At 69.3% G+C, this 22,624-nt stretch overlaps 1 protein-coding gene across 1 annotated transcript in view; it reads left to right on the forward strand.

Annotated features, from left to right (window-relative positions):
• Positions 1–22,624, forward strand: part of PLEC (plectin) — a gene marked incomplete at its 3' end in the record, with an annotated part of 48,596 nt that overhangs the window by 14,026 nt on the left and 11,946 nt on the right. The window contains exons 3-19 of the mRNA XM_064407133.1: positions 10,723–10,784; positions 11,279–11,293; positions 11,781–11,870; positions 12,179–12,214; positions 13,257–13,334; positions 13,427–13,519; positions 13,706–13,872; positions 15,626–15,741; positions 15,824–15,930; positions 16,013–16,132; positions 16,692–16,787; positions 17,759–17,886; positions 18,361–18,454; positions 18,628–18,782; positions 20,066–20,375; positions 21,262–21,339; positions 21,831–21,992. Of these exons, the coding sequence (XP_064263203.1) occupies positions 10,723–10,784; positions 11,279–11,293; positions 11,781–11,870; positions 12,179–12,214; positions 13,257–13,334; positions 13,427–13,519; positions 13,706–13,872; positions 15,626–15,741; positions 15,824–15,930; positions 16,013–16,132; positions 16,692–16,787; positions 17,759–17,886; positions 18,361–18,454; positions 18,628–18,782; positions 20,066–20,375; positions 21,262–21,339; positions 21,831–21,992 (1,907 nt within the window). The remainder of the gene's footprint in view (positions 1–10,722; positions 10,785–11,278; positions 11,294–11,780; positions 11,871–12,178; positions 12,215–13,256; positions 13,335–13,426; positions 13,520–13,705; positions 13,873–15,625; positions 15,742–15,823; positions 15,931–16,012; positions 16,133–16,691; positions 16,788–17,758; positions 17,887–18,360; positions 18,455–18,627; positions 18,783–20,065; positions 20,376–21,261; positions 21,340–21,830; positions 21,993–22,624) is intronic.

A 22,624-nucleotide genomic window follows, 5' to 3' on the forward strand; every position in this document is an offset into this window, starting at 1 on the left:
CTGGCGGCGGCAGCGGGACGAGCCGGGGGGCTCCGGTGAGTTGGGCTCCGCTCGGCCCCCCCGCGCCGCGCTCGGCTCGGCCCCTCGCCCCGCCCACCGGCCCCGGGGAACGGGCGGGGGGGCCACGCCACACCGGCAGCCCCGCTGGGCCCCCAGTGGGTGGGGGGTCCTGCGGGGATTCGGGGGGGACCCACCCACCGCGGGGAGGGGGACGAGGGGAGAGGGGTGCAGCCCCGGGTTCTGGGGGGCGTCACCTGCCCGGCGGGAGCATCCCGGGGGGAGCGGTACCCACGCGGGGGGAGCGAGGGGACCCGAGGGTGACTCAGCACGGACGGAGCGTGGCCCCCCAGTGCCGCCCCCCGTGCCCACCCGCTCCGCTCCGGCACTTTTCCCAGCGGGGGTCCCGCCAGGAGATTCCCGGCGCTGGTTCGGCCGCCCAAACCCCTCCGCAGCATCCCCATCCCGGGCCGTGAGGGCGCCAAATATTTTTTGGGGGACGGGTATCTGGTGACAGAGGGGGCCGAGAGGATGCGGGTGGCTGGGGTGGGGGCTCCTGTGAGACCCCCACACGCGCTCCCAGCGCAGCCGCAGCCTCCCGGAGCTGCCGGGGCTCGGCCCCCCCGGCCTCCCCCTGGCACTTTCCAGGGCGTTGGCTGCGGCTTCCGTCGGTCTGCGTGTGGCACCGGGCACCGTCACGAGGCCCCGGGATGGCTCCGCTCCCGCTGCGGATCCACCGCCGAGCCCGCTGCCGGTGTGCCGGTGTGCCGGTGTGCCGGTGTGCCGGTGCCGGTGCCGCTGCCGGTGCCGGTGCCAGATAAGGCGGGCAGGGCACCTTGGCCCGGCCGGAGCCCCCGCTGCTCCCGGCCGGGGGGGCCGCTGTCCCTGGCGCGGCTCCAGCCCGAAGGACACCCCCAAGGTCGCACCTGCCGGGGCTCGTCACGGCGCCGGGAGCTCCCGGGGGGCTCCGGCAGCGTGGGCGGCGCTGGGGGACTGCGCTCTGCCGCCCCGGGGGGCTCGGCGTGTGCCCCCGGGGGTGCCCTGTGCCCCTGGTGGTGCCACGCCGGGGAGGGGGGCTTGGTTTAGAGCGCTGATCGTGAAACCCTCGTGGGGGGAAAGGGGCGCTGCCCGGTGCCCACGGTGCATTTCCCGGTGCCCAGGCAGGGGTTTCCCGGTGCCCACAGTGCATTTCCCGGTGCCCAGGCAGGGGTTTCCCGGTGCCCACGAAGGGTCTGGCCAGTGCCCAGGAAGGGGCTGCCCGGTGACCACAAAAGGGTCTTCCCTGTGCCCATGGGAGCCTGCCCGGTGCCCACAAAAGGGTTGCCCGGTGCCCGTGGCTGTGGTGGCTTTCCCGGTGCCCACGAAGGGGCTTTCCGGTGCCCGTGGGGGGCTGCCCGGTGATCACAAAGGGTCTTCTCTGTGCCCATGGTGCGTTTCCCAGTATCCGTGGTGGTTTCCCGGTGCCCACAGTGTGTTTCCTGGTGCCCAGGCAGGGGTTTCCCAGTGCCCACAAAGGGGCTGCCCGGTGTCCGTGGTTGTGGTGGGTTTCCCGGTGCCCACAAAGGCTGCCCGGTGCCCACGGTGTGTTTTCCCGGTGCCCGTGGTGGTTTCCCGGTGCCCACCGAGGGGCTGCCCGGTGCTCAGGAAGGGGCTGCCCAGTGATCACAAAGGGGCTGCCCGGTGTCCGTGGTTGTGGTGGGTTTCCCGGTGCCCACAAAGGCTGCCCGGTGCCCATGGTGTGTTTCCCGGTGCCCATGGTGCGTTTCCCGGTGCCCACTGTGTGTTTTCCCGGTGTCCATGGTGGTTTTCCGGTGCCCATGCTGTATTTCCCGGTGCCCGTGGTGGTTTCCCGGTGCCCACCGAGGGGCTGCCCGGTGCCAACGAGGGGCTGTACCAGCCGCTCTCGGTGTCACCCGTGGCACAGTGCCAGGGCAGGTGTTCTCGGGGGACACCTCGGCTCAGCCCGAGCTCCTGTCGGGGTCCCATGCCCACGCCCGCGGCGCTGGGGGCTGCAGGGCAGCGGGCTGGGGAGGCTCGGGGGGGCGAGGCAGCGCTGGGCAGCCCGGCGGCGGCGCCGGCTGGTTTTGGCAGCAGGATGCCGCTGTGCTGTTTGTTTGGCTCCGCTCCGGTTTCCAAGGCTGCCACAGACGTGGCGGCAGTGGGCGGGTGGGGGCCCCAGAGGTTTGGGAACCCCCCCCGTGTCCCCCTTTCCGCTCCACTCAGCTTTTCCACCGCGCTGGCGGCTCTGGCTGTGCCAGGCCGGGAGCGCTGCTGGATGCTGCTCCTGGCCGCAGCAGTGACTCACCAGCCTCGAGGGGCCGCGCCTGGCAACCACCGGCATCCCCGGCGCGGCGCCCCCCGACCCGGCCCCCGCCCCCCGGCACGGCCGTGGGGAAGCTCTTCCCGCTGCCGTCCCACGTCCTCCGCGGTGCCGCCGTGGGAAGCGTGCCGGAGCCGTGGGAAGCGTCCCGGAGCCGTGGGAAGCGTGCCGGAGCTGCGGGAAGCGTGCCGGAGCCCCGGCAGCGTGCGGGAAGCGTGGCGGGCGTGGCAGGCGCATCCCACGGGACGCGTGTCCCGTTCCAGGCGGGGTTCCCCCGCTGGCCGGCTGCTATCGCCCCGGCTCGGCCCCCCCCGCCCCCCCGGCTCCTTATCTCCGCTGCACAGATGCGACGCTGCCGCTGCCGTGGGGCTGAGCCGCGGCTCGGCACCGTGCCATGCCGTGCCGTGCCGGGCCGTGCCCAGCCCCCACGCCTGGGCCTTCCTGCTGGCCTGGTTCAGCCTGGCTGGCTTGTGCCATGTTGGGTTTTGACGCTAGACCCTCGCCAAGCCCCACGAGACCCCCAGAGAACCCCGCAGCGGGGATGTGCCTTGCTCCCCCAGCCCCCTGAGTGCTCAGGGTGCTGGCACGGGCTGCAGCCCACCTCCAACCACTCCAGTGCCTCCCTGACCAGGGACCCTGTGCCGTGCCATGCCTGTGCCTAGCCATGCCATGCCATGCCATGCCACGCATGCCATGCCATGCCATGCCATGCCTGGTGGTTCCAGCCCCTCCAGCCGCGTCCCAGCCCTGCCCACAGCCCTGCGGGGCTGGGGGGTCCCAGCAGAGCGGCCGGGGCTGGGCTCCGCGCTGCCCAGGAGCAGGAGGAGCCGGGCTGGCGGGGCCCGTGGGCTGTGTGAGTCACTGGCCGCGCTCTGGCCGCGCTCCGGGCGCGGATTCCGCTGCACTCCCACCAGACGCGGCCGGACGCCGAGCGGGGCGGGGGGCGCCGGGCCGGGCCGCGCCATGGGCTTCTCGCTCTGCTGCTGTTGCTGCTGCGGGCCAGGAGAAGGTGACCTGCGGGCCGGGGGGGTTGGGGGGGGATCGGGATGCCGTGGCATCCCCCGGGACCCCCGTCCCCACCGCAGCCCCCTTCCCGGCACAAACAGGACCGGCCCCGCGTGTGCTGCCGGGCTCGTCCGACCGCGGGGAGGGGGCACAGGGGGTGCCGGCAGCTTGGGGGGCGCCGGTGGGGAAAGCACCCCCCCGGGAAACGCGCTGAGGGCCGCCCTGAGCACGGGGACCCCTGTGGGGAGAGGAAGCCGGGAGGAACGGGTGCTGGAGTCAGGGGGCACAAGCTGCGCCCACCCCCGGAGCTCCGTGTGTGTGAGGGGTCGGGACGCGGCCGCCGGCGATGTCGGGGTGCCCGGTGACCGCAGCACCGGGTGGTCCTGGGGGGCTCCGCGCGGGGGGCAGAGCGGAGCGCAGGGTGATGGCTGCGTGCGGTGCAGACCCCCAGCACGGGGGTCCCGGCTGCGGGAGGGGGTGTCCCGCCCGCACATCGCCCCGGGGCGCGGGACGGGCTGCTCCCCCCGGAGCCCTCCGGCTCCCGCGGGTGCTGCGGGCGGTGGCGCAGCCGGGGCCGCCGCGGGGAGGGCGGGGCGCAGCGGGGCGGGTCCCGCCCGTTCCCCCGTCCCGTCCGCCCGGTGCCGCTGCTCGGTCCCGGCCGCGGCTCCGTCCGTCCGTCCGTCGGTGGGTCGGTGGGTCCCGTCCAGTCCCGCGCGGCCATGTCCGCTCCCGGCGGGGACTGGCTGAGCGGCGGCTCCGGGCCCGAGCGGCGGCGGTACCTGAGCGCCCGGCTCTGCTGCACCGGTGACCGAGGGGCGCGGGGCCGGGGGGAGCGGGGCGGCGGGCGGGGGGGGGTCCTGGAGCGGGAGGGGGGCTCGGGGGGGGGGGTGCGGGAGCGGCGGGACGGGGGGGACCCGGGAGGGCGGGGGGACACCGGGAAGGGCGGGGTGTGCGTGTGTTCCCCCCCCTCGAGAAACGCCCCCTGTGTGAGCCCGCCCTCAGGGCCCGGCCGGGCTGCGCCGAGTTTGGGGCGGGCTCTGCCGGGAAGGGGTGGTTGTGTAAATGTGTTTGTGTGTGTTTTCGTGTGTGTTTTTGTGTGCCTCTGTGTGCGTGTGTGCATGTCTCTGTATGTGTACATGTGCGCACACGGTGTCCTGGTGCGTGTGCGTGTGTGTACAAATGTGTCACACAGTGGCACACAGATGTATTCTCTGTGTGTGTGTGTGTGCACACGGTGTCCTGGTGCGTGTGTGTACAAATGTGTCACATGCACTGGCACACAGATGTATTCTGTGTGTGTGTGTACAAATGTTTTACACATGTGGCACACAGCTATATTCTCTATGTGTGTGTGTGCGTGCTGTGTGTCCGTGTGTCCGTGTGTCTGTGTGTGCACGCCGTGTGTCTGTGTGTGCACACTGTGTGTCCGTGTGTCTGTGTGTGCACGCCATGTGTCTGTGTGTGCATGCTGTGTGTCTATGTCTGTGTGTCTGTGTGTCTGTGTGTCTGTGTGTCCATTTGCCTGTGTGTGCATGCTGTGTGTCTGTCTGTGTGTCCGTGTGTGCATGCTGTATGTCTGTGTGTGGGTGCTGTGTCTGTGTGTCTGTGTGTCTGTGTGTGCACGCCGTGTGTCTGTGTGTGTGGATGCCATGTGTCTGTGTGTCTGTGTGTGCTAGCCATGTGTCCATGTGTCCGTGTGTGCACGCCGTGTCTCTGTCCCAGCTCACCTCCCATGCCCACCCACCCTGCCGTGCTCCCACCCCTTGGGCAGCCCGTGCCCTCAGTGCCCTCAGTGCCCCGTGTGCCCATCCTGCCGTGTCCCCCCCATGCTGTCCCCCCACCCCCGGGCCCTGGCACCCCCGGTCCCACTCCCCACTCTCTGTGACACCCTCAGACCCCGGCGCCTCCTGGCACTGCCTGGCATGGGCTCGAGGTGCCCCCAGGCCCGCTGCTCGGTGCTCTGCTGTCGCCTGTCCCGGCCTGCTGCGTGGCGGTGTCACCTGGGTGTCCCCACGGCGCTGGGCACAGCGCCCGTTCCGTGCCCGCGGGTGCCCGGTGTGGAAGCGGGGGCGGCTCGGCGGCTCCCGGGGGCTCCCCCGGAGCCCCGAGGGTGGGAGACGCCGTGGGAGGGAGCCGGGCCGGCCCGGTGGCGTCGGCACCCGCGGGCGAGACTGAGGAGCTCCTGCCCGGCCGGCCCGGCTGGCCCGGGAGCCGCCGGAGCCGGGAGCTGCCAGGGACGGGAGCCGGGCTCCGCCTGCCCCGGGAGCCGCCGGGGACGGTGCCAGGAGCCGCCCGGTCAGGTCTTCAAAGAGCCTGAGCTGACGCCGCCGCGTCCTCCCGGTCGGTACCTGCCGGAGCCGGGGGTGCCGGTGCTGGCGGTGCCGTGCTGGCGGTGCCGGTGCCGGTTCCGCCCCGCAGCGATCCCAAGCTCTCGGTCTGGGCTCAGAACCCTCCGGCCCCGGTGCCGAGGTTCGTCCCGTGTGATCGCGGTGCCAGGGCGCAGCGGTGCCACCGCCCTGGCAGTGTCACCGCCGTGTCCTCCTCTGGTCCGGTGGCACCTTAGCCGCGGCTCCGGGGTGTCCCTGCCTCCCCCGACGTGCGTCAGCAGGGCTCCCACCGCGCTCCGGGCGCCAGATGTGCCCGTGCCAGATGTGCCTGTGCCAGATGCGCCTGTGCCAGATGCGCTCTCGGCGGAAAAATGTGCGTGCCGGGGCCGGGGCCGGGCCGGTGCCGCCCGCATTCCGCGGCGGCCGCGCTGGCTCCGACCCAGCGGGCACCGGCCCGGCCGCGGCTGCCGCTCCCCGAAGGGCCCCGCGCCCACGGGTGTCACGCGTGGGTGTCGGGGTGGGTGTCGCGGGTGGGCGGCGGCCGGCGGGGCTCTGCACGGCGCGCGGTTGGACCGTGAGTCACGGCAGGACGGGGCCGCGGCCCCGCGTCCTTTGGACTCCGCGCTGGGAACGGGCAGGACGGGGGTGCAGACGTGGATGTTGGGGTGCAGACATTGATATTGGGGTGCATACATGGATATTGGAGTGCAGACATGGGTTTTGGGGCGCAGACATTGATATTGGGGTGCAGACATGGGTTTTGGGGTGCAGACATGGCTGTTGTGGCACAGACATTGATATTGGGGTGCAGACATGGAGGCTGGGGTGCAGACATTGATATTGTGGTACAGACATGGATATTGGGGTGCAGACATTGATATTGGGGTGCAGTCTTGGGTTTTGGGGTGCAGACATGGCTGTTGTGGCACAGACATGGGTTTTGGGGCACAGGAGGTGGGCCTTGTGCCGCTGCCGTGTGTGTTGGGGTGCAGACCTGGGCACTGGGGTGTTGGCTGTGCCAGGCTGGCAGCGCCCAGGGCGCCAGCAGCTGCACTTTCCCCAGCAGCTGCCACCACCCTGCCGTGGGTGACGTGCGTGACGCTGGTGACGTTGGTGACACGGGTGCTGCGGTGGGCAGGACTGGCAGCTCCGTGTCACCCCGAGGGGATTCCCAGCCCGTGCCAGCCACCCTGGGGGTCCCCGGGGAGGGACATCCCGGGGGGATGCAGCACCCAGTGGGGCACAAGCCCTGAACTTACCCTGTTGTCCCCTCAGCTGACGTTGTCACCCTCTGGGGGAGGGTGGTGGGAGATGAATCCCTGGGGAGGGGGGCTTCCCACACTGCTGGCAATGTCCCCGCCCGGTGTGAGAGCCCGTGGGGGCTGTGGGGCACAGGGCAGGCTGTGGGGGACTGCCCTGGGGTGCCTGTCAGGAGAGGAGCTGCTGGTGGGGCTGGTGTGTGCATGGGGGGCACCCGGGGGAGCCTGTGGGGCTCAGTCCCCCATCCTGGGGATCCCTGCACCCCTCAAGAGGAGCCCCAGGGATCTGAGCCCCTCAAATGTGAGATCTGGGGCTGGTGAACCTGGGGGCTTGAGCTCCACCTTGAGACCCGGGTAGGGGGAGCAGGGGTCCTACAGCTCCAGGGCGTGTACTGGGGGTTCTGGGGCGGTCCCTGGGCTGTGGGACCGGGTGGTGCCAAAACCCCCACAGGGACTGACGGTCCCATCTGGGGTGTGGGGTGTGGGGAGCCCCTGACCATGGGGCCAGAGGGGTTCTGGGAACCCTCTGTGAGGGGCAAGGAGGGTTTTCACCTGGAAACCTGGGGGACCTGAGCCTCCGGAGCTTGGAAACCTGGTGGTGCTGAGGTGTGGTGTCTGGGGGTCCAACAGCCCCGGGCTGTGGGTCCCACCCCCCCAGACTTGTGGTCCTGAGGGTTCCAAAGCCCCGAGGTGTGGGGCAGGGGGTCTGGCCGCCCTGGGTGAGGGGTGAAGGGTTTCTGAGCACCCCGATCTTCAGGAGTGAGGGTCCCACCCCCCGCGCTTGCAGAGCCGGGGGTCGCGGGCCCCGTCTGTGGGGCCGGGGGTGCCGGTTCCCCGAGGAGCGCCCCGTGGCTGCTCGGCGGGTCCGCGTCCCACCCCGCCTGCAGGCGCAGCGAGGCAAGGGTTAAACTCAGGAGTTTCCTGTGGGCAGGGTCGGGGCGTGGGGCGTGGGGAGAGAGCCCCGTCTCCTCCCCGGGCCGCCCCACTCGCGGCAGGACCGGGCAGGGAGAGCAGCAGCGTCGGGGCTCAGCATGTCCCGGCCGCGGCGCAGCTCCGAGGAGGCTCCGGCCGCGGCCGCCCGCTCGGGCTCCGAGGACAACCTGTACCTGGCCGTGCTGCGGGCGGCCGAGGGCCGCAAAGGTACCGGGATGGGGGCCGGGGGGCCGCCCACCATCGCATCCCCACCTGGGGCGGTGCCCCACCCCGGGCAGGCTGCGGGGCAGAACCCCCTCAACACCGGGCTGGGGTCCCTGGGGGACACCCCCACACCGGGCTGGGGTCCCTGGGGGACACCCCCACACCGAGCCGGTGTCCCCGGGGCTGTGGGGCCACCCCCAGGGCAGAACGGTGTCCCCGGGCTGTGGGGCCACCCCCACGCCGGGGCGGTGTCCCCAGGTCGGTGTCCCCAGGTCGGTGTCCCCAGGGCGGGCTGTGGGGCAGACCCCCGCGCTGGGGCGGTGTCCGCAGACCCCTCGCCGCCGCCCAGCTCCATCCCCGGTGCCCTGGGTCTCTTCCTGCCACGCCCTGCCCGGCCGGGCCCGGCTCGGCCCGGCCCGGCTCTCCCTGTGCCGCACCGCGGGGTGGGCGCCGCTCTGGGCACCCTTGGGTGTCAGTGTTGTGGGCGCGGGTGCCGTGGTGTCGGTGCCCCCCGCTCTGCGCGCACTGCGCCCCACGTTTCCTTCCCTCCTTCCTTCCCTCCTTCCTTCCTTCCTTCCTCTCGCACCGCGGCCGCTGCTGGCCGGGCACGCCCTGGCTGTGCCGTGAGCGCCCGCGGGGCGCTTCGGGCCGAGCAGCACCCCGGGGTGCTCCGCCGGCGGGGAGCCTGGGCTGCGGGTGCCGCGTGGGCAGATCCCGGCACGCTCCGGCGGGGCAAGACCCGGCACGCAGCGCCCGGCTCGCCACGGCGAGGGCAGGGCGGCGGCGCGGCTCGGGGGCACCGGGGGCATCGCCCCCGTGTCACTGCTGGCCTCCGACCCCTCTTGGGCACCGCGCTGGGTGTGGCAGGGGTGGTGGCACTGGGGACGCAGGGGGACAGGAGAGCGGGTGCTGGATGTGGGGTGCTGGGGGGTTAGCGGGGTGCTGTGGGGTTTAGCGGGGTGCTGTGGGGTTTAGCGGGGTGCTGGAGGAGTTAGCGGGGTGCTGTGGGGTATAGCAGTGTGCTGGGAGGTTAGCGGGGTGCTGTGGGGTTTAGCGGGGTGCTGGGGGGGTTAGCGGGGTGCTGTGGGGTTTAGCGGGGTGCTGGAGGGGTTAGCGGGGTGCTGTGGGGTATAGCAGTGTGCTGGGAGGTTAGCGGGGTGCTGTGGGGGTTAGCGGGGTGCTGTGGGTTTAGTGGGGTGCTGGATGTGGGCACGGGCTGCTGTGGGGTTAGTGGGGTGCTGTGGGGTTTAGCGGGGTGCTGGGTGGGTTTAGTGGGGCGCTGTGGGGTTAGAGAGGTGCTGCGGGGATTAGCGGGTACTGTGGGGGTTAGTGGGTGCTGGGGGAGATTAGCGGGGTGCTTGGGGTTAGTGGGGTGCTGTGGGGATTAGCGGGTACTGTGGGAGTTAGCGGGGTGCTGGGGGAGATTAGCGGGGTGCTTGGGGTTAGTGGGGTGCTGTGGGGTTTAGCAGCGTGCTGGGGGAGTTAGCTGGGTGCTGGGAGGTTAGCGGGGTGCTGGGGGTTTAGCAGGGTGCTGAGGGTTAGCGGGGTGCTGGGGGGTTAGCGGGGTGCTGGGGGTTTAGCAGGGTGCTGGGGAGATTAGCGGGGTGCTGGGGGGGTTAGCAGGGTGCTGTGGGTTTAGTGGGTGTTGGGGGGGTTAGCGGGGTGCTGGGGGGATTAGCAGGGTGCTGGGGGTTTAGCAGGGTGCTGGGGTTTAGCGGGGTGCTGGGGGATTAGCGGGGTGCTGTGAGGTATAACGGGGTGCTAGGGGGGTTTAGTGGGGTGCTGTGGGGTTTAGCAGGGTGCTGTGGGGTTTAGCAGGGTGCTGGGGGGGTTAGCGGGGTGCTGTGAGGGTTAGCGGGGTGCTGTGGGGTTTAGCAGGGTGCTGGGGGGTTAGGAGGGCACTGGGTGGTAGCGGGTGCTGGGGGATGGGTCCAGTGCCGTCCCGGGTTCCCATCCCAGTGCGTCACCATTCCCGTGGCATCCCCTAATGACAGGGCAGCGGGCAGGGAGCGCCGTGACTCACTGCAGCCCTGCTTGGCCCTGTGCCCACGCAGAAGGGTGTCCTGGGGGTGTCCTGGGGGTGTCCTGGGGTGTCCCAGGGCTCTGGCAGTGAAGACGGTGCGTGGGCTCATCTCGATCCCACCGAGGCCCTGCCTGTGGGCTGGGACTGTGCCAGGGTGGTGCCAGAACAAGCACCCCACGGCCTCGTCTCCGTGCCATGCCCAAACCTCTCACTCCATGCCCACTGAGCCCAGGGCAGGGCTGGGGCTCCTCTCTGCAGTGCCAAACGGCTCGGGGTTGGGTGGGCACCTCCTGCTGCCAGCAGTCACAGGGACACGGGGTGTTGTGAGCTGAAAGGAGTTCCACAGGGATCACCAAGTCCAACTTGCCCGCACTGGGGTTGAACCTGCACCCTTGGCGTTGTCAGCACCCCGCTCTGGCCAGCTGATCTAATCTCAGCGCTGGTGGGTGCTGGCATGGTGCTGGCACGCTGGGGCCGATCCCCGTTAGCTGTTTCCTCTCCCCACACCCCCGTGACTCACCGTGGTTCCCCAGAGCGGTTGGCTCATCATTTCCTGCGCCAGCCGTGCCCCGCGGTGCCGCCGGCGGGGCCTGGTTTTGTGCTGTGCCAGGACCCTGGTAACACTGGCTCACCTGTGCCTCTCCTCTCTTGCAGATGAGCGAGATCGTGTCCAGAAGAAAACCTTCACCAAATGGGTCAACAAGCACCTTATCAAGGTATGGGCACTGCCAGTCCAGCGGGCACCACTGCCCCAGCAGTCCCCTGCCCCAAATTGCCCCCAGCTGCAGCCCCGTGTGCTGCTAGAGCCAAGGACGTGGCCGTGGAGGGTCCCTGGTGCCAGTGCTCCTGTGCCACACCTCTCAGCTGCCTCGATGGTGGGCGTCTGCCCTCCAGGTGGGATCTGCCCGCCTGCTGCCCTCCCAGTGTGCCAGGAGGGAACGGTGCCCTTGGCACTGGGGATGTGTCCTGTGGGATGTGTCCTGTGCTTTGACGCCCTCAGTCCTGCCCCACCCCTGCCAGTCCCCATTCCCTGCCACGAGCAGAGCCCCACCTCGGCTCCTGGCACGCACTGGGACATGGCCCAGCACCCCAGAAAGTGTCTCCACGTGTCCCTGACCCCGCAGTGCCATCGTGGTGCCACCACGCTCTGCCCATGCTGGGTCCCCTCTCAGCTCTCTCCTAACTGCTCTCTTCTCTCTGCCCTGCGCAGCACTGGCGACCAGAGGTAGGTCCTTGCTCTCTCTTCCTCTCCGCCCCACTGCGCTCTTCCTCTCTGCACACCCTCCTTTCCCCTGGGGCTGCCGCTGTGGGTCTGAGCCCTTCGTGGTGGGCGGGGGGTCTGACCCCTTCACGGTGGGTCTCTGCACGCCAGAGTGATGCCAGAGTGATGCCAGGGTGATGCCAGAGTGATGCCGGCTCCATCCTGCCCCGGGGGGAGCTGCTGCGTGTGTTTGGGGGCATCGTGGCACTCGGGGGGGGACACCAGCTGCACTTGGGGCTGTGTGTGAGCACCCGCTGCACTGGGGGGGTCACCGGGCACCCACCCGGGGGTTGGCTGGCAGGGGTGGGGGGTGCTCAGCTGCCCCCCTGGCAGGGTTGGGGGTGCTCAGCTGCCCCCAGCCCCCCTGGCAGGGTGGGGGGTGCTCAGCTGCCCCCCTGGCAGGGGTGGGGGGTGCTCAGCTGCCCCCCTGACGCCGTCGCTGTCCCCACAGGCGCAGCGCCATGTCAACGACCTGTACGAGGACCTGCGGGACGGGCACAACCTCATCTCGCTGCTGGAGGTGCTGTCGGGTGACACGCTGGTAGGTGCCACTCCGCCCTGCCCGCGCTGTCCCCCCAGTCCCCGCCGCGCGCCGGCACCCCTCCGCCGGCCGTCCTCATCCTCATCCTCACCCTCGCTGCCTGCCTCTGTTCCCTCTCTTCCTGCTTGGCCGTCGGTCTGTCCCGGTGAGCCCGGAGTGCCCGCGCCCCCCGCCCCCCGCCTCTAACCTCTCTTTGCTTTGGTGCCCTCTCTGCTTCCTGGCGCCGGCCCACCGCCGCCTTTGCCTCCTCCTTCTCCTTCCTCTCTCTGCTCCTCTCCGCTCGGCTCGGCTCGGCTCGGCCGGGGCAGCCCCGGGAGCGCGACGTCCTCCGGACCTTGCGGTTGGTGAGTGGTTCTGCCGTCGGCTCCGGGCACGGCCGCCCGCGGCACCGGTGCCGTGACAGGGCACGGAGCGGTGCCCAGCATGTCCCAGGACTGTCTGCATGCCACGTGCCATGCCTGTCCCTGTGCTCTGCCGCATGCTCTGCCTGTCCCGGTGCCCCTGATGCCCTGAGCTGTGCGGGTGGGTTTCCCTGGGCCAGAACTCGGTGGCAGCAGCAGGACAGAAGTCATCCTGCAGCAGCAGGACAGAAGTCATCCTGCAGCAGCAGCATCCCTGGGAGTGATCCCGCCATGCTGGGTGCCAGGCTGGAGCTGCACCCAGGCTCCTGGCACCACAGCAGGATGTGCTGCCGGCTCTGTGGGGTGGCACATGGCCACCAACGCCCTGGGTCTCACCCTAGGGCTGGCCCCGAGCAGCTGCTGGTCCATGTTGGCCCCTTTCTGCGGGACAGGAGTGACCCTGCTCCGCTGCCGAGTGGCACAAGGGCGTTCATGGAGCCCCCAGCTCTCCCAGCAGCCAAAGCTGGGCTTAGCTGGTGGAACACCATGGGGCAGGAATGTGGGGGCGGTCTGTTTGGGCAGGACCCAGGGGACCCCAGCTGAGACCCACAAGTCTGGGGGGGCTCACCCAGCTTGGCAGTTCCCGGTCCTGCTGAGGGGACCCTGGAGCGTTCCGGGGAGCTGCATGGCGCGGCACCACGGCGGTGGTGCGCCGTTGGCACCGAGGCCAGTCCTGCCTGGGCAGTGGCTGCTGTGCCACTCGGCTCCCCCCGGGACGGCTCCGATGGTCCCGGAGCTGCCGGGCGTGGCGTGGGAACAGCCTGTGCCGCCGGGCTGGCGGGGGGAGCATGGGGAGCGTCCCCACCCCTGCAGGGGCAAAGTGCGAGGGCGGGTGCCATCGGCATGTGCGGCGCCGGGAGGGGCCGGATGGCGCCGGGGTGGGGGCGGCCGGGATGGCAGCACGGTGTGGTGGCATCACGGGGGGGCTGCGGTGGCAGGACACTGTCCAGCGTGGCCGCACTCACCACCCCCTCCTCTCCCCCAGCCCCGGGAGAAGGGCCGGATGCGCTTCCACAAGCTGCAGAATGTCCAGATTGCCCTCAACTACCTGAAGCATCGGCAGGTGAGGATGGGGAGGGACCCCTGGGATGGCCACAACCCCCGGGGCTTTGCTGGGCTGCCCCATCCCTGAGCCACGTGTGTCCCCTGCTGCAGGTGAAGCTGGTGAACATCCGGAACGATGACATCGCCGACGGCAACCCCAAACTGACACTGGGGCTCATCTGGACCATCATCCTCCACTTCCAGGTGAGCCCGGCGGGGTGGGGAGGGGACAGGGGGACCGAGAGGCCAGGATTCCGTGGGGCTGGGGCCTCCCTGGGCTGGTCTGGTCCCCGGTGGGGCAGGAGCGGTGCCACTGGCAGCTGCCGTGCAGCGAGTGTCACTGTGGCGGTGGCCGTGCCAGTTTCCAGAGTAACAGCTGTGTCCTGGCAGATCTCAGACATCCAGGTGACGGGGCAGTCGGAGGACATGACAGCCAAGGAGAAGCTGCTGCTGTGGTCACAGCGGATGGTGGAGGACTACCAGGGCCTCCGCTGTGACAACTTCACCACCAGCTGGCGGGACGGGCGCCTCTTCAACGCCATCATCCACCGGCACAGGTGGGTGCCGTGGTGGTGCCGTGTGATCCGTGGGCAGGCGTGTGCTCACCAGGGTGGCCGTGCTGATCCCGTGTTCATGGGGCAGCCGTGCTGATCCCGTGTTCACGGGGCAGCCATGCTGATCCTGAGTTCACAGGGCAGCTGTGCTGATCCCGTTCTCATGGGGCAGCCGTGCTGATCCTGAGTTCATGGGGCAGCCGTGCCGATCCCGTTCTCATGGGGCAGCCATGCCTGTGCTCATGGGGTGGCTCTGCCAGTCCTGTGCCTGTGGGGCAGCCATGCTGATCCCGTGCCCATGGGGCAGCCATGCTGATCCTGAGCTCATGGGGCAGCTGTGCTGATCCCGTTCTCATGGGGCAGCCGTGCTGATCCTGAGCTCATGGGGCAGCTGTGCCGATCCCGTTCTCATGGGGCAGCCGTGCCTGTGCTCGTGGGGCAGCCGTGCTGATCCCATGCCCATGGGGCAGCCGTGCTGATCCTGCTCGGGCTGATGTGAACACGTGCTCCTGACGAGTCCCGGCCCATCAGCCTGTGCCGGCTGTGCCGTGCCCGCTGCTGGCGTGCCGGGGCGGTGGCAGGCAGGTCCCCACGGGTCCTGCTGGGACCGCTGCGTGCTTTTGGGGAGAGCAAATATGTGCAGGGCTGTGCCAGATGGGGGGAGGCATCGGCACTGTGCCGTGTCACAGCTGTGCCGTGCTCTGCACCACGGCAACGCCGCACTGAGCTTGGGCCCACCATGGAGCCCCAAGGGGGGCCCGAGGTGTCAGCCCCACAGGGGATTGGGGTGTCAGCCCCACAGGGGACTGGGGTGTCAGCCCCACATGGGACTGGAGTGTCAGCCCCACATGGGATTGGGGTGTCAGCCCCACATGGGACTGGGGTGTCAGCCCTACAGGGGATTGGGGTGTCAGCCCCACAGGGGACTGGGGTGTCAGCCCCACACAGGATTGGGGTGTCAGCCCCACATGGGACTGGAGTGTCAGCCCCACAGGGGACTGGGGTGTCAGCCCTACAGGGAACTGGGGTGTCAGCCCCACATGGGATCGGGTTATTAGCCCCACATGGGATTGGGGTGTCAGCCCCACACAGGATTGGGGTGTCAGCCCCACAGGTGACTGGGGTGTCAGCCCCACAGGGGACTGGAGTTTCAGCCCCACAGGGGACTGGGGTGTCAGCCCCACAGAGGACTGGGGTGTCAGCCCCACATGGGACTGGGGTGTCAGCCCCACATGGGACTGGGGTGTCAGCCCTACAGAGGATTGGGGTGTCAGCCCCACAGGGGACTGGGGTGTCAGCCCCACATGGGATTGGGGTGTCAGCCCCACATGGGGTGCCAGCCCCACAGGGGACTGGGGTGTCAGCCTTACAGAGGATTGGGGTGTCAGCCCCACAGGGGACTGGGGTGTCAGCCCTACAGAGGATTGGGGTGTCAGCCCCACAGGGAACTGGGGTGCCAGCCCCACACGGGACTGGGGTGTCAGCCCTACAGAGGATTGGGGTGCCAGCCCCATGCAGGGTTGGGGTGCCCAATTCACAGGACATGGGGGCTGTGACTGTTGGGGTTCCCACTGGGGACTGTGTGTGTCCCCAGCCCCTCCTGTCCCTGTGCTGGCTGTGGGGGTTTCCCCTGGTGTGGGGTGGCCTGGCAGGGAGCACAGGCAGAGGAGGCAGGCCCCAGAAAGGGGGGACCTGCCCTCCTCGGGATTTTGGGGTCCCCACAGCCCCACTGACCCCTGCTGCCCCCCACCCACAGGCCAATGCTGATCGACATGGGCCGGGTGTACCGCCAGAGCAACCTGGAGAACCTGGACCAGGCCTTCACCGTGGCCGAGCGCGAGCTGGGGGTGACGCGGCTGCTGGACCCCGAAGGTACGGGCTGGGGTGAACTGGGGGGGGGTCCCCATCCCTCCTCACCACGGGGCGCCCCGCCTGACCCCCTCCCTCCCCGCAGACGTGGACGTGGCGCAGCCAGACGAGAAGTCCATCATCACCTACGTGTCCTCGCTGTACGACGCCATGCCGCGCGTGCCCGAGGTGCAGGACGGCGTCAAGGCCAACGTGAGTTGGGGCGCCGGGGCTCGCCGCGGCTGCCGCCCCCCTGCCGCGCCACCCCCAGCCCCACACGTGTCCCCCTCCCCAGGAGCTGCAGCTGCGCTGGCAGGAGTACTACGAGGTGGTGACGGGGCTGCTGCAGTGGAGCCGGCAGCACTCGGCGCTCTTCGAGGAGCGTCGCCTCCCTGCCAGCTACGAGGAGATCGAGGTGAGGCCACGGGCGCAGGCGTGGCGCTGGGGACAGGAGCAGTGCTGCTGGCCTGGCATGGCCTCGGGGAAGGGCACAAAGACAGGGACGGTGCTGCCGCAGGGAGCTCCAGAGCCTCTGGTAGCTGGGGCGGTGTGTGGCAGAATCCTGGCTGGCCTGTGGCCCTGCTGTGGGTGGCTCATGCCCGGGAAGGGGTGCCAGGAGGCCGGCAGCCCCACCATGAGTGGCTCATGTCCCGTGTGGCAGCACACGGCCAGCTGAGCCGTGCCATGCTGGGTCACCGTGAGACCTGGGCGTGGCTGTGGCACTGAGCCCCCTCCGGTGCCAGTCTGGGGGTCTGCAGGGTTTGGGGGCTCAGAGCCATGAGGGGGGGCTCCTCTGACTCACCCTCCCCGGCTGTGCCGTGAGTCACCGCTGGCAAAGCCCAGCACGGCCACTTCCTTCCCGCCGGCTCTGCACACATGGAAAAACTGCAGCCTGGGGAGGGCGGATGCCTGGGGAGGGGGCGGCAGCGGCCGGGGGTCCCCGCTCAGCTGTGCCCCCTCTGCCCCCCCGGCAGATCCTCTGGCGCCAGTTCCTCAAGTTCAAGGAGACGGAGCTGCCGGCTCGGGAGGCCGACAAGAACCGCTCCAAAGCCATCTTCCAGGCGCTGGAGGTACCGGCCAGGGGCTGGGGCGGGGCCTGACAGGGAGTCCTGTGTCGGTCCTGGGTGCTTGGGGTCCAAAAGGGTGGGGGGCCTGAGGGGCAGACCCTGGGGATATCGGATCCTGAGGGGTGGGGGTTCCAGTAGCCAGGGGTCTCGAGAGATGGGGATGTGTCCCAAGGGGATGATGGTCCTGCAGGGCTGGGGGGCTCTGGGTGGGTCCCGAGGGAATGATGGTTCTCGGGGCTGTGGGTCCCAGGGTATCAGGGCTCTTGGGGGTGTGGGGTGGGTTCCAAGGGGATGATGGTCCTGTAGGGCTGGGGGGCTCTGGGTGGGTCCTAAGGGGTTGATGGTCCCAGGGGCTGCAGGTCCTGGAGATTTGGGGTGGGTCCCGAGGGGATGGTAGTCCCAGGGTGCTGGGGGTCCCGGGGTGTCAGGGGTCCTGGGGGCTATGGGGTGGGTCCCAAGGGGATGGTGGCCCCAGGGGCTGTGAGTCCTGGGGTGTCAGGCGTTTTGGGGGATATGGGATGGGTCCCGAGGGGATGGTGGCCCTAGGGTGCTGGGGGTCCCGGGGTGTCAGGGGTCCTGGGGGATATGGGATGGGTCCCGAGGGGATGGTGGTCCTAGGGTGTCGGGGGTCCCGGATTATCAGAGGTCCTGGGGGGATATGGGGTGGGTCCCAAGGGGATGGTGGCCCCAGGGGCTGTGAGTCCCGGGGTGTCAGGCGTTTTGGGGGATGTGGGGTGGGTCCCGAGGGGATGGTAGTCCCAGGGTGCTGGGGGTCCCGGAGTGTCAGGGGTGTTGGGGGATGTGGGGTGGGTTCCAAGGGGATGGTGGCCCCAGGGACTGTGAGTCCCGGGGTGTCAGGGGTCTTGGGGGATGTGGGGTGGGTCCCGAGGGGATGGTGGTCCCAGCGTGCCGGGGGTCCCGCGGCAGTGCCCGGCACGCCCCTTCGGGCAGCGTGTGACATTGGGGGCGTGCAGGGCGCGGTGCAGTCGGGGCAGCTGAAGGTGCCCCCCGGGTACCACCCGCTGGACGTGGAGAAGGAGTGGGGGCGGCTGCACGTCGCTGTGCTGGAGCGGGAGAAGCTGCTGCGGGCAGAGTTCGAGAGGCGAGTTCGGGGGGGCCGGGGGGCCGGGCAGGGCCGCGCTGGCATCCACACCCCCCTGCCGCTGCCAAACCGCGGGGCTGGGCCGGGGTGGGGTGTCCCGGCCCCCCCGAGGGGGGAACCACAGGGCTGTGAGTCACCGCTCCTGCTGGGAAACCTCTGCGGCACGGCACGGCACGGCTCGGCTCGGCTCGGCGGGAGACGGGTGGGGGCAGGATCGGGGACGCTGGGATGGGACGGGGGTGGGGGGCAGGATGGGGATTGAATGGAATGGGATGGGGGGGTTTGGAGTTGAGGTTAGGCGTGGGATGGGAAAAGCCAAGATGGGGATGGGGGGATTGGGAGAGGGATGGGGAGCAGGACAGGGAGCAGGATGCAGCACGGGACAGCACCCATGCCGTGCACGGCCAGGACAGCTGCCCCTGGGCAGGACCGGGTCCTGACCGTGTCCCCCCGTGTCCCCCCGTGTCCCCGCAGGCTGGAGCGGCTGCAGCGTGTGGTCACCAAGCTGCAGATGGAGTCAGGGCTCTGCGAGGAGCAGCTGAACCAGGCGGATGCTCTGCTGCAGGCAGTGAGTGCCGGAGGCACCGGGGCGGGGGGACCAGCCCTGGCCATGCCCCTGCCCTCCCTGTCCCTCCCCCGCCCTCCCTGTCCCTCCCCCGCCCTTAGTGTCCCTCCCCCGCCCTCACTGTCCCTCCCCTGCCCTCACTGTCCCTCCCCCGCCCTCACTGCCCCTCCCCGCAGGACGTGCGGCTGCTGGCGGCCGGCAAGGCACCGCAGAAGGCGGCGGAGGTGGAGAGGGACCTGGACAAGGCGGATGCCATGATCCGGCTGCTCTTCAACGACGTGCAGACCCTCAAGGACGGGCGGCACCCCCAGGGCGAGCAGATGTACCGTCGGTACGGGCACTGCGGGGGTCCCCCACGGCTTGTCACCACGGTCCTGTGTCCCCAGAGCCCTCCATGCCCTCCTTGTCCTTTCTGCCCCTCAAAGCCCTTTGTGTCTCCTGTGTCCCCCGTGTCCCCTGTGTCCCCCATGCTGCCCATGCCCCCCATGTCCCCTGCACCCCCAGCCACCTCTCTGCCCCCCAAAACCCTGCAAAGCCTCCTGTGATCCCCATGGCCCTCATGACCCCTGTACCCCTCAAAGCCCCCTTTACTCTCTGCAGCCCTTGCAGCCCCAAAAGCCCCCTGTGACCTCAAAGCCTTCTGTGTCTCCAAACTCTTCCTCTTCCCTGTACCCCCTTGTAACCCCTGTGCCCTGCAAAGCTCCTCATGTCCCCAAAGCCTCCTGTGTCCCCAGACTCCCCATGTTCCCTGTACCCCCTTACAACCCCTGTGCACCCCAAATCTCCTCATGCCCTCAAAGGCTCTCATGTCCCCAAACTCCCCATGTTTGTTGTACCCCCTTGTAACACCTGTTCACCCCAAAGCTCCTCATGCCCCCAGAGCTCCTCAGGCCCCCAAAGCTCCCCATGCCCCCAAACCCTCTCAATGTCCCCAAACTCTTCCTCTTCCCTGTACCCCTTACAACCCCTGTGCACCCCAAATCTCCTCATGTCCCCAAAGCGTCCTGTGTCCCCAAACTCCCCATGTTCCCTGTACCCCCTTACAGCCCTTGTGCACCCCAAAGCTCCTCATGCCCCTAAAGCCTCCTGTACCCCCTTGTAACCCCTGTGCACCCCAAAGCTCTTCATGTTCCCAAAGCCTCTTATGTCCCCAAACTTCCCATGTTTGCTGTACCCCCTGTGCACCCCAAAGCTCCTCATGCCCTCAAAGCCTCTCATGTCCCCAAACTCCCCATGTTCGCTGTACCCCCTTACAACCCCAGTGCCCTGCAAAGCTCCTCATGCCCCAAGAGCCCCTCATATCCCCAAACTCTTCTTCTTCCCTGTACCCCCTTGTAACCCCTGTGCACCCCAAAGCTCCCCATGTCCCCAAAGCCCCCCGTGCCCCCAGAGGCCCCGTGACCCAGAGCTCCTCATGCCCCCAAATCTCCCCAAGTCCCCAGAGCCCCCTGTGCCCCCAAAGCCCCCTGTGCCCCCAGCGCCCACCATGTCCCCAGAGCCCCCCGTGCCCCCAGAGCCCCCCATGCCCCCAAAGCCCCCCGTGCCCCCAGAGCCCCCCGTGCCCCCCGAGCTCCCCGCGGCCCCTGTCCCCTGCTGACACCTCCCTGCCCGCAGCGTGTACCGCCTGCACGAGCGCCTGGTGTCCATCCGCACCGAGTACAACCTGCGGCTCAAGTCGGGGGCGCCGGCGGCCGCGGTGACAGCGCCGGTGACATCGGCGCAGCGGCGGCCGGAGCCGGACGAGGCCCCGCTGCGCTACCTGCAGGAGCTGCTGGCCTGGGTGGAGGAGAACCAGCGGCGCGTGGCCGCCGCCGAGTGGGGCGCGGACCTGCCCACCGTGGAGACCCACCTGGGCGCCCACCGCGGGCTGCACCGCGCCATCGAGGAGTTCCGTGCCAAGGTGGAGCGGGCACGGGCGGATGAGGTGAGGCCCCTGGGTGCTGGGGACACCCTGGTGCTGGGGGTGATGGGGTGAGACCCCTGGGTGCTGGGGACACCCTGATCATTGGAGTGACAGGGTGAGACCCCTGGGTGCTGGGGACACCCTGGTGCTGGGGGTGATGGTGTGAGACCCCTGGGTGCTGGGGACACCCTGGTGCTGGGGGTGACAGGGTGAGACCCTGCAGGGTGCTGGGGATCCCCAGGTCCTGGGGGTGACGGGGTGAGACCCCTGGGTGCTGGGGACACCCTGGTGCTGGGGGTGACAGGGTGAGACCCTGCAGGGTGCTGGGGATCCCCAGGTCCTGGGGGTGACAGGGTGAGACCCTTGGGTGCTGGGGACACCCTGGTGCTGGCGGTGACAGGGTGAGACCCCTGGGTGCTGGGGACACCCTGTTCTGGGGGTGACAGGGTGAGACCCTGCTGGGTGCTGGGGATCCCCAGGTCCTGGGGGTCCTCTGGGGCTGTCCCCACTCTGCCTCAAGGGGTCCCCCCTCCCCTGCTCCTGGGCATTCCTGTGGGGCTGCCTTTGCTCTGTGCCTCGGGGTCACCATGGCCACCCCTCTTCCTGCTCCCCAAAGCCCCCAGGCTCACCCACCTCTGCTCCTGGGGCCGTGCCCAGCCTGCTGGGGGGGGGGTTTGGGGAGAGCAGCCCATCCCGGCCCCCACAGCCTCAGCCCCCAGCTGTGCCCGTGCTCTGGAGCCCCCCAGGAGCCCAGGGTGCCCCAGGAGGGTGGGGGACACTGTGCCCTGAGGGCACCCCCCGCACCTCTGGTGCAGTGCCCTCCCCATGAGTCCCCGCTGTCGCTCCCCTTGGGGGGTTCAGGGGGGTTTCTGGGTGGGGGTCCTGGAGCTGACGGTGTCTCCTGCAGACCCAGCTGTCCCCCGGCCCCAGCGGTGCCTACCGGGAGTGCCTGGGCAAGCTGGAGCTGCAGTATGCCAAGCTGCTGGTGAGCCCGGGGGGTGGGAGGGAGTGGGGCACATGTGGGGGGACCTGCTGGGGACGTGTGGGGGGTCAGGGGGGTGGGAGACATGGGGGGACCTGCTGGGGACGTGTGGAGGGTCAGGGGGGTGGGAGACATGGGGGGACCTGCTGGGGATGTGTGGGGGGTCATGGGGGTGGGAGACATGGGGGGACCTGCTGGGGAGGGGGTGTGTGCCATGAGGGGACCCTGCTGATGGGGTGTGTGCCATGCTGGGGACCTGGCGGGGGTCTGTGGCCTGCTGGAGGAGGGTGTGACAGGAGGGGGGACAGTGGAGGCAGAGGGGTGCTGGCGGTGAGTGTTGGGATCAGGATGGGGAGATGTGGGGCAGGAGGATGCGGGACATGGGGGGAAGTGGAGGATAAGGGGGGACAGGGGGTGCAGAGGGGGCAGCCCTGTGGGGATGAGGCCGTGCAGGGTGAGGACACAGCTGCCAAGCACCCCCTGTGGCTCCCCAGAACTCCTCCAAGTCGCGGCTGCGGCACCTGGAGAGTCTCCATGGCTTCGTCAGCGCCGCCACCAAAGAGCTGCTGTGGCTGAGCGAGCGCGAGGAGGAGGAGGTGGCCTTCGACTGGAGCCACAACAACCCCGCCATGGCTGCCAAGAAGGAGAGTTACTCGGTACGGGCACGGCACGGGGGTGGACACGGACACAGGGATGGGCTTGGACACGGGGATGGACACGGACACGGGGATGGACACGGACACGGGGATGGGCACGGACACAGGGATGGACACGGACACGGGGGTGGACACAGACACGGGGATAGGCATGGACACAGAGATGGACATAGGGATAGGCACAGACACGGAGATGAACACGGACACGGGGATAGGCATGGACACAGGGATGGACACAGGGATAGGCACAGACACGGAGATGAACACGGACACGGGGATAGGCATGGACACAGGGATGGACACCGACGTGGACAAGGGGATAGGCATGGACACGGACACGGACATGGGGATGGACACAACATGGGCATGGACTCAGGGAGGGACATGGGGATGGACATGGACGTGGGGATGGACACGGACATGGACAAGGGGATAGGCATGGGCACAGACACAGGGATGGACATGGACACGGACATGGGGATAGGCACAGACACAACATGAGTACAGGGATGGACACGGACACAGGGATGGACACAGACGTGGACAAGGGGATAGGCATGGACATGGACACGGACATGGGGATGGACATAAGGATAGGCACGGACATGGGCATGAGGATGGGCATGGACACA

This window comes from Passer domesticus, unplaced genomic scaffold (assembly GCF_036417665.1).
Source record: "Passer domesticus isolate bPasDom1 unplaced genomic scaffold, bPasDom1.hap1 HAP1_SCAFFOLD_81, whole genome shotgun sequence".
Classification (NCBI taxonomy): domain Eukaryota; kingdom Metazoa; phylum Chordata; class Aves; order Passeriformes; family Passeridae; genus Passer; species Passer domesticus.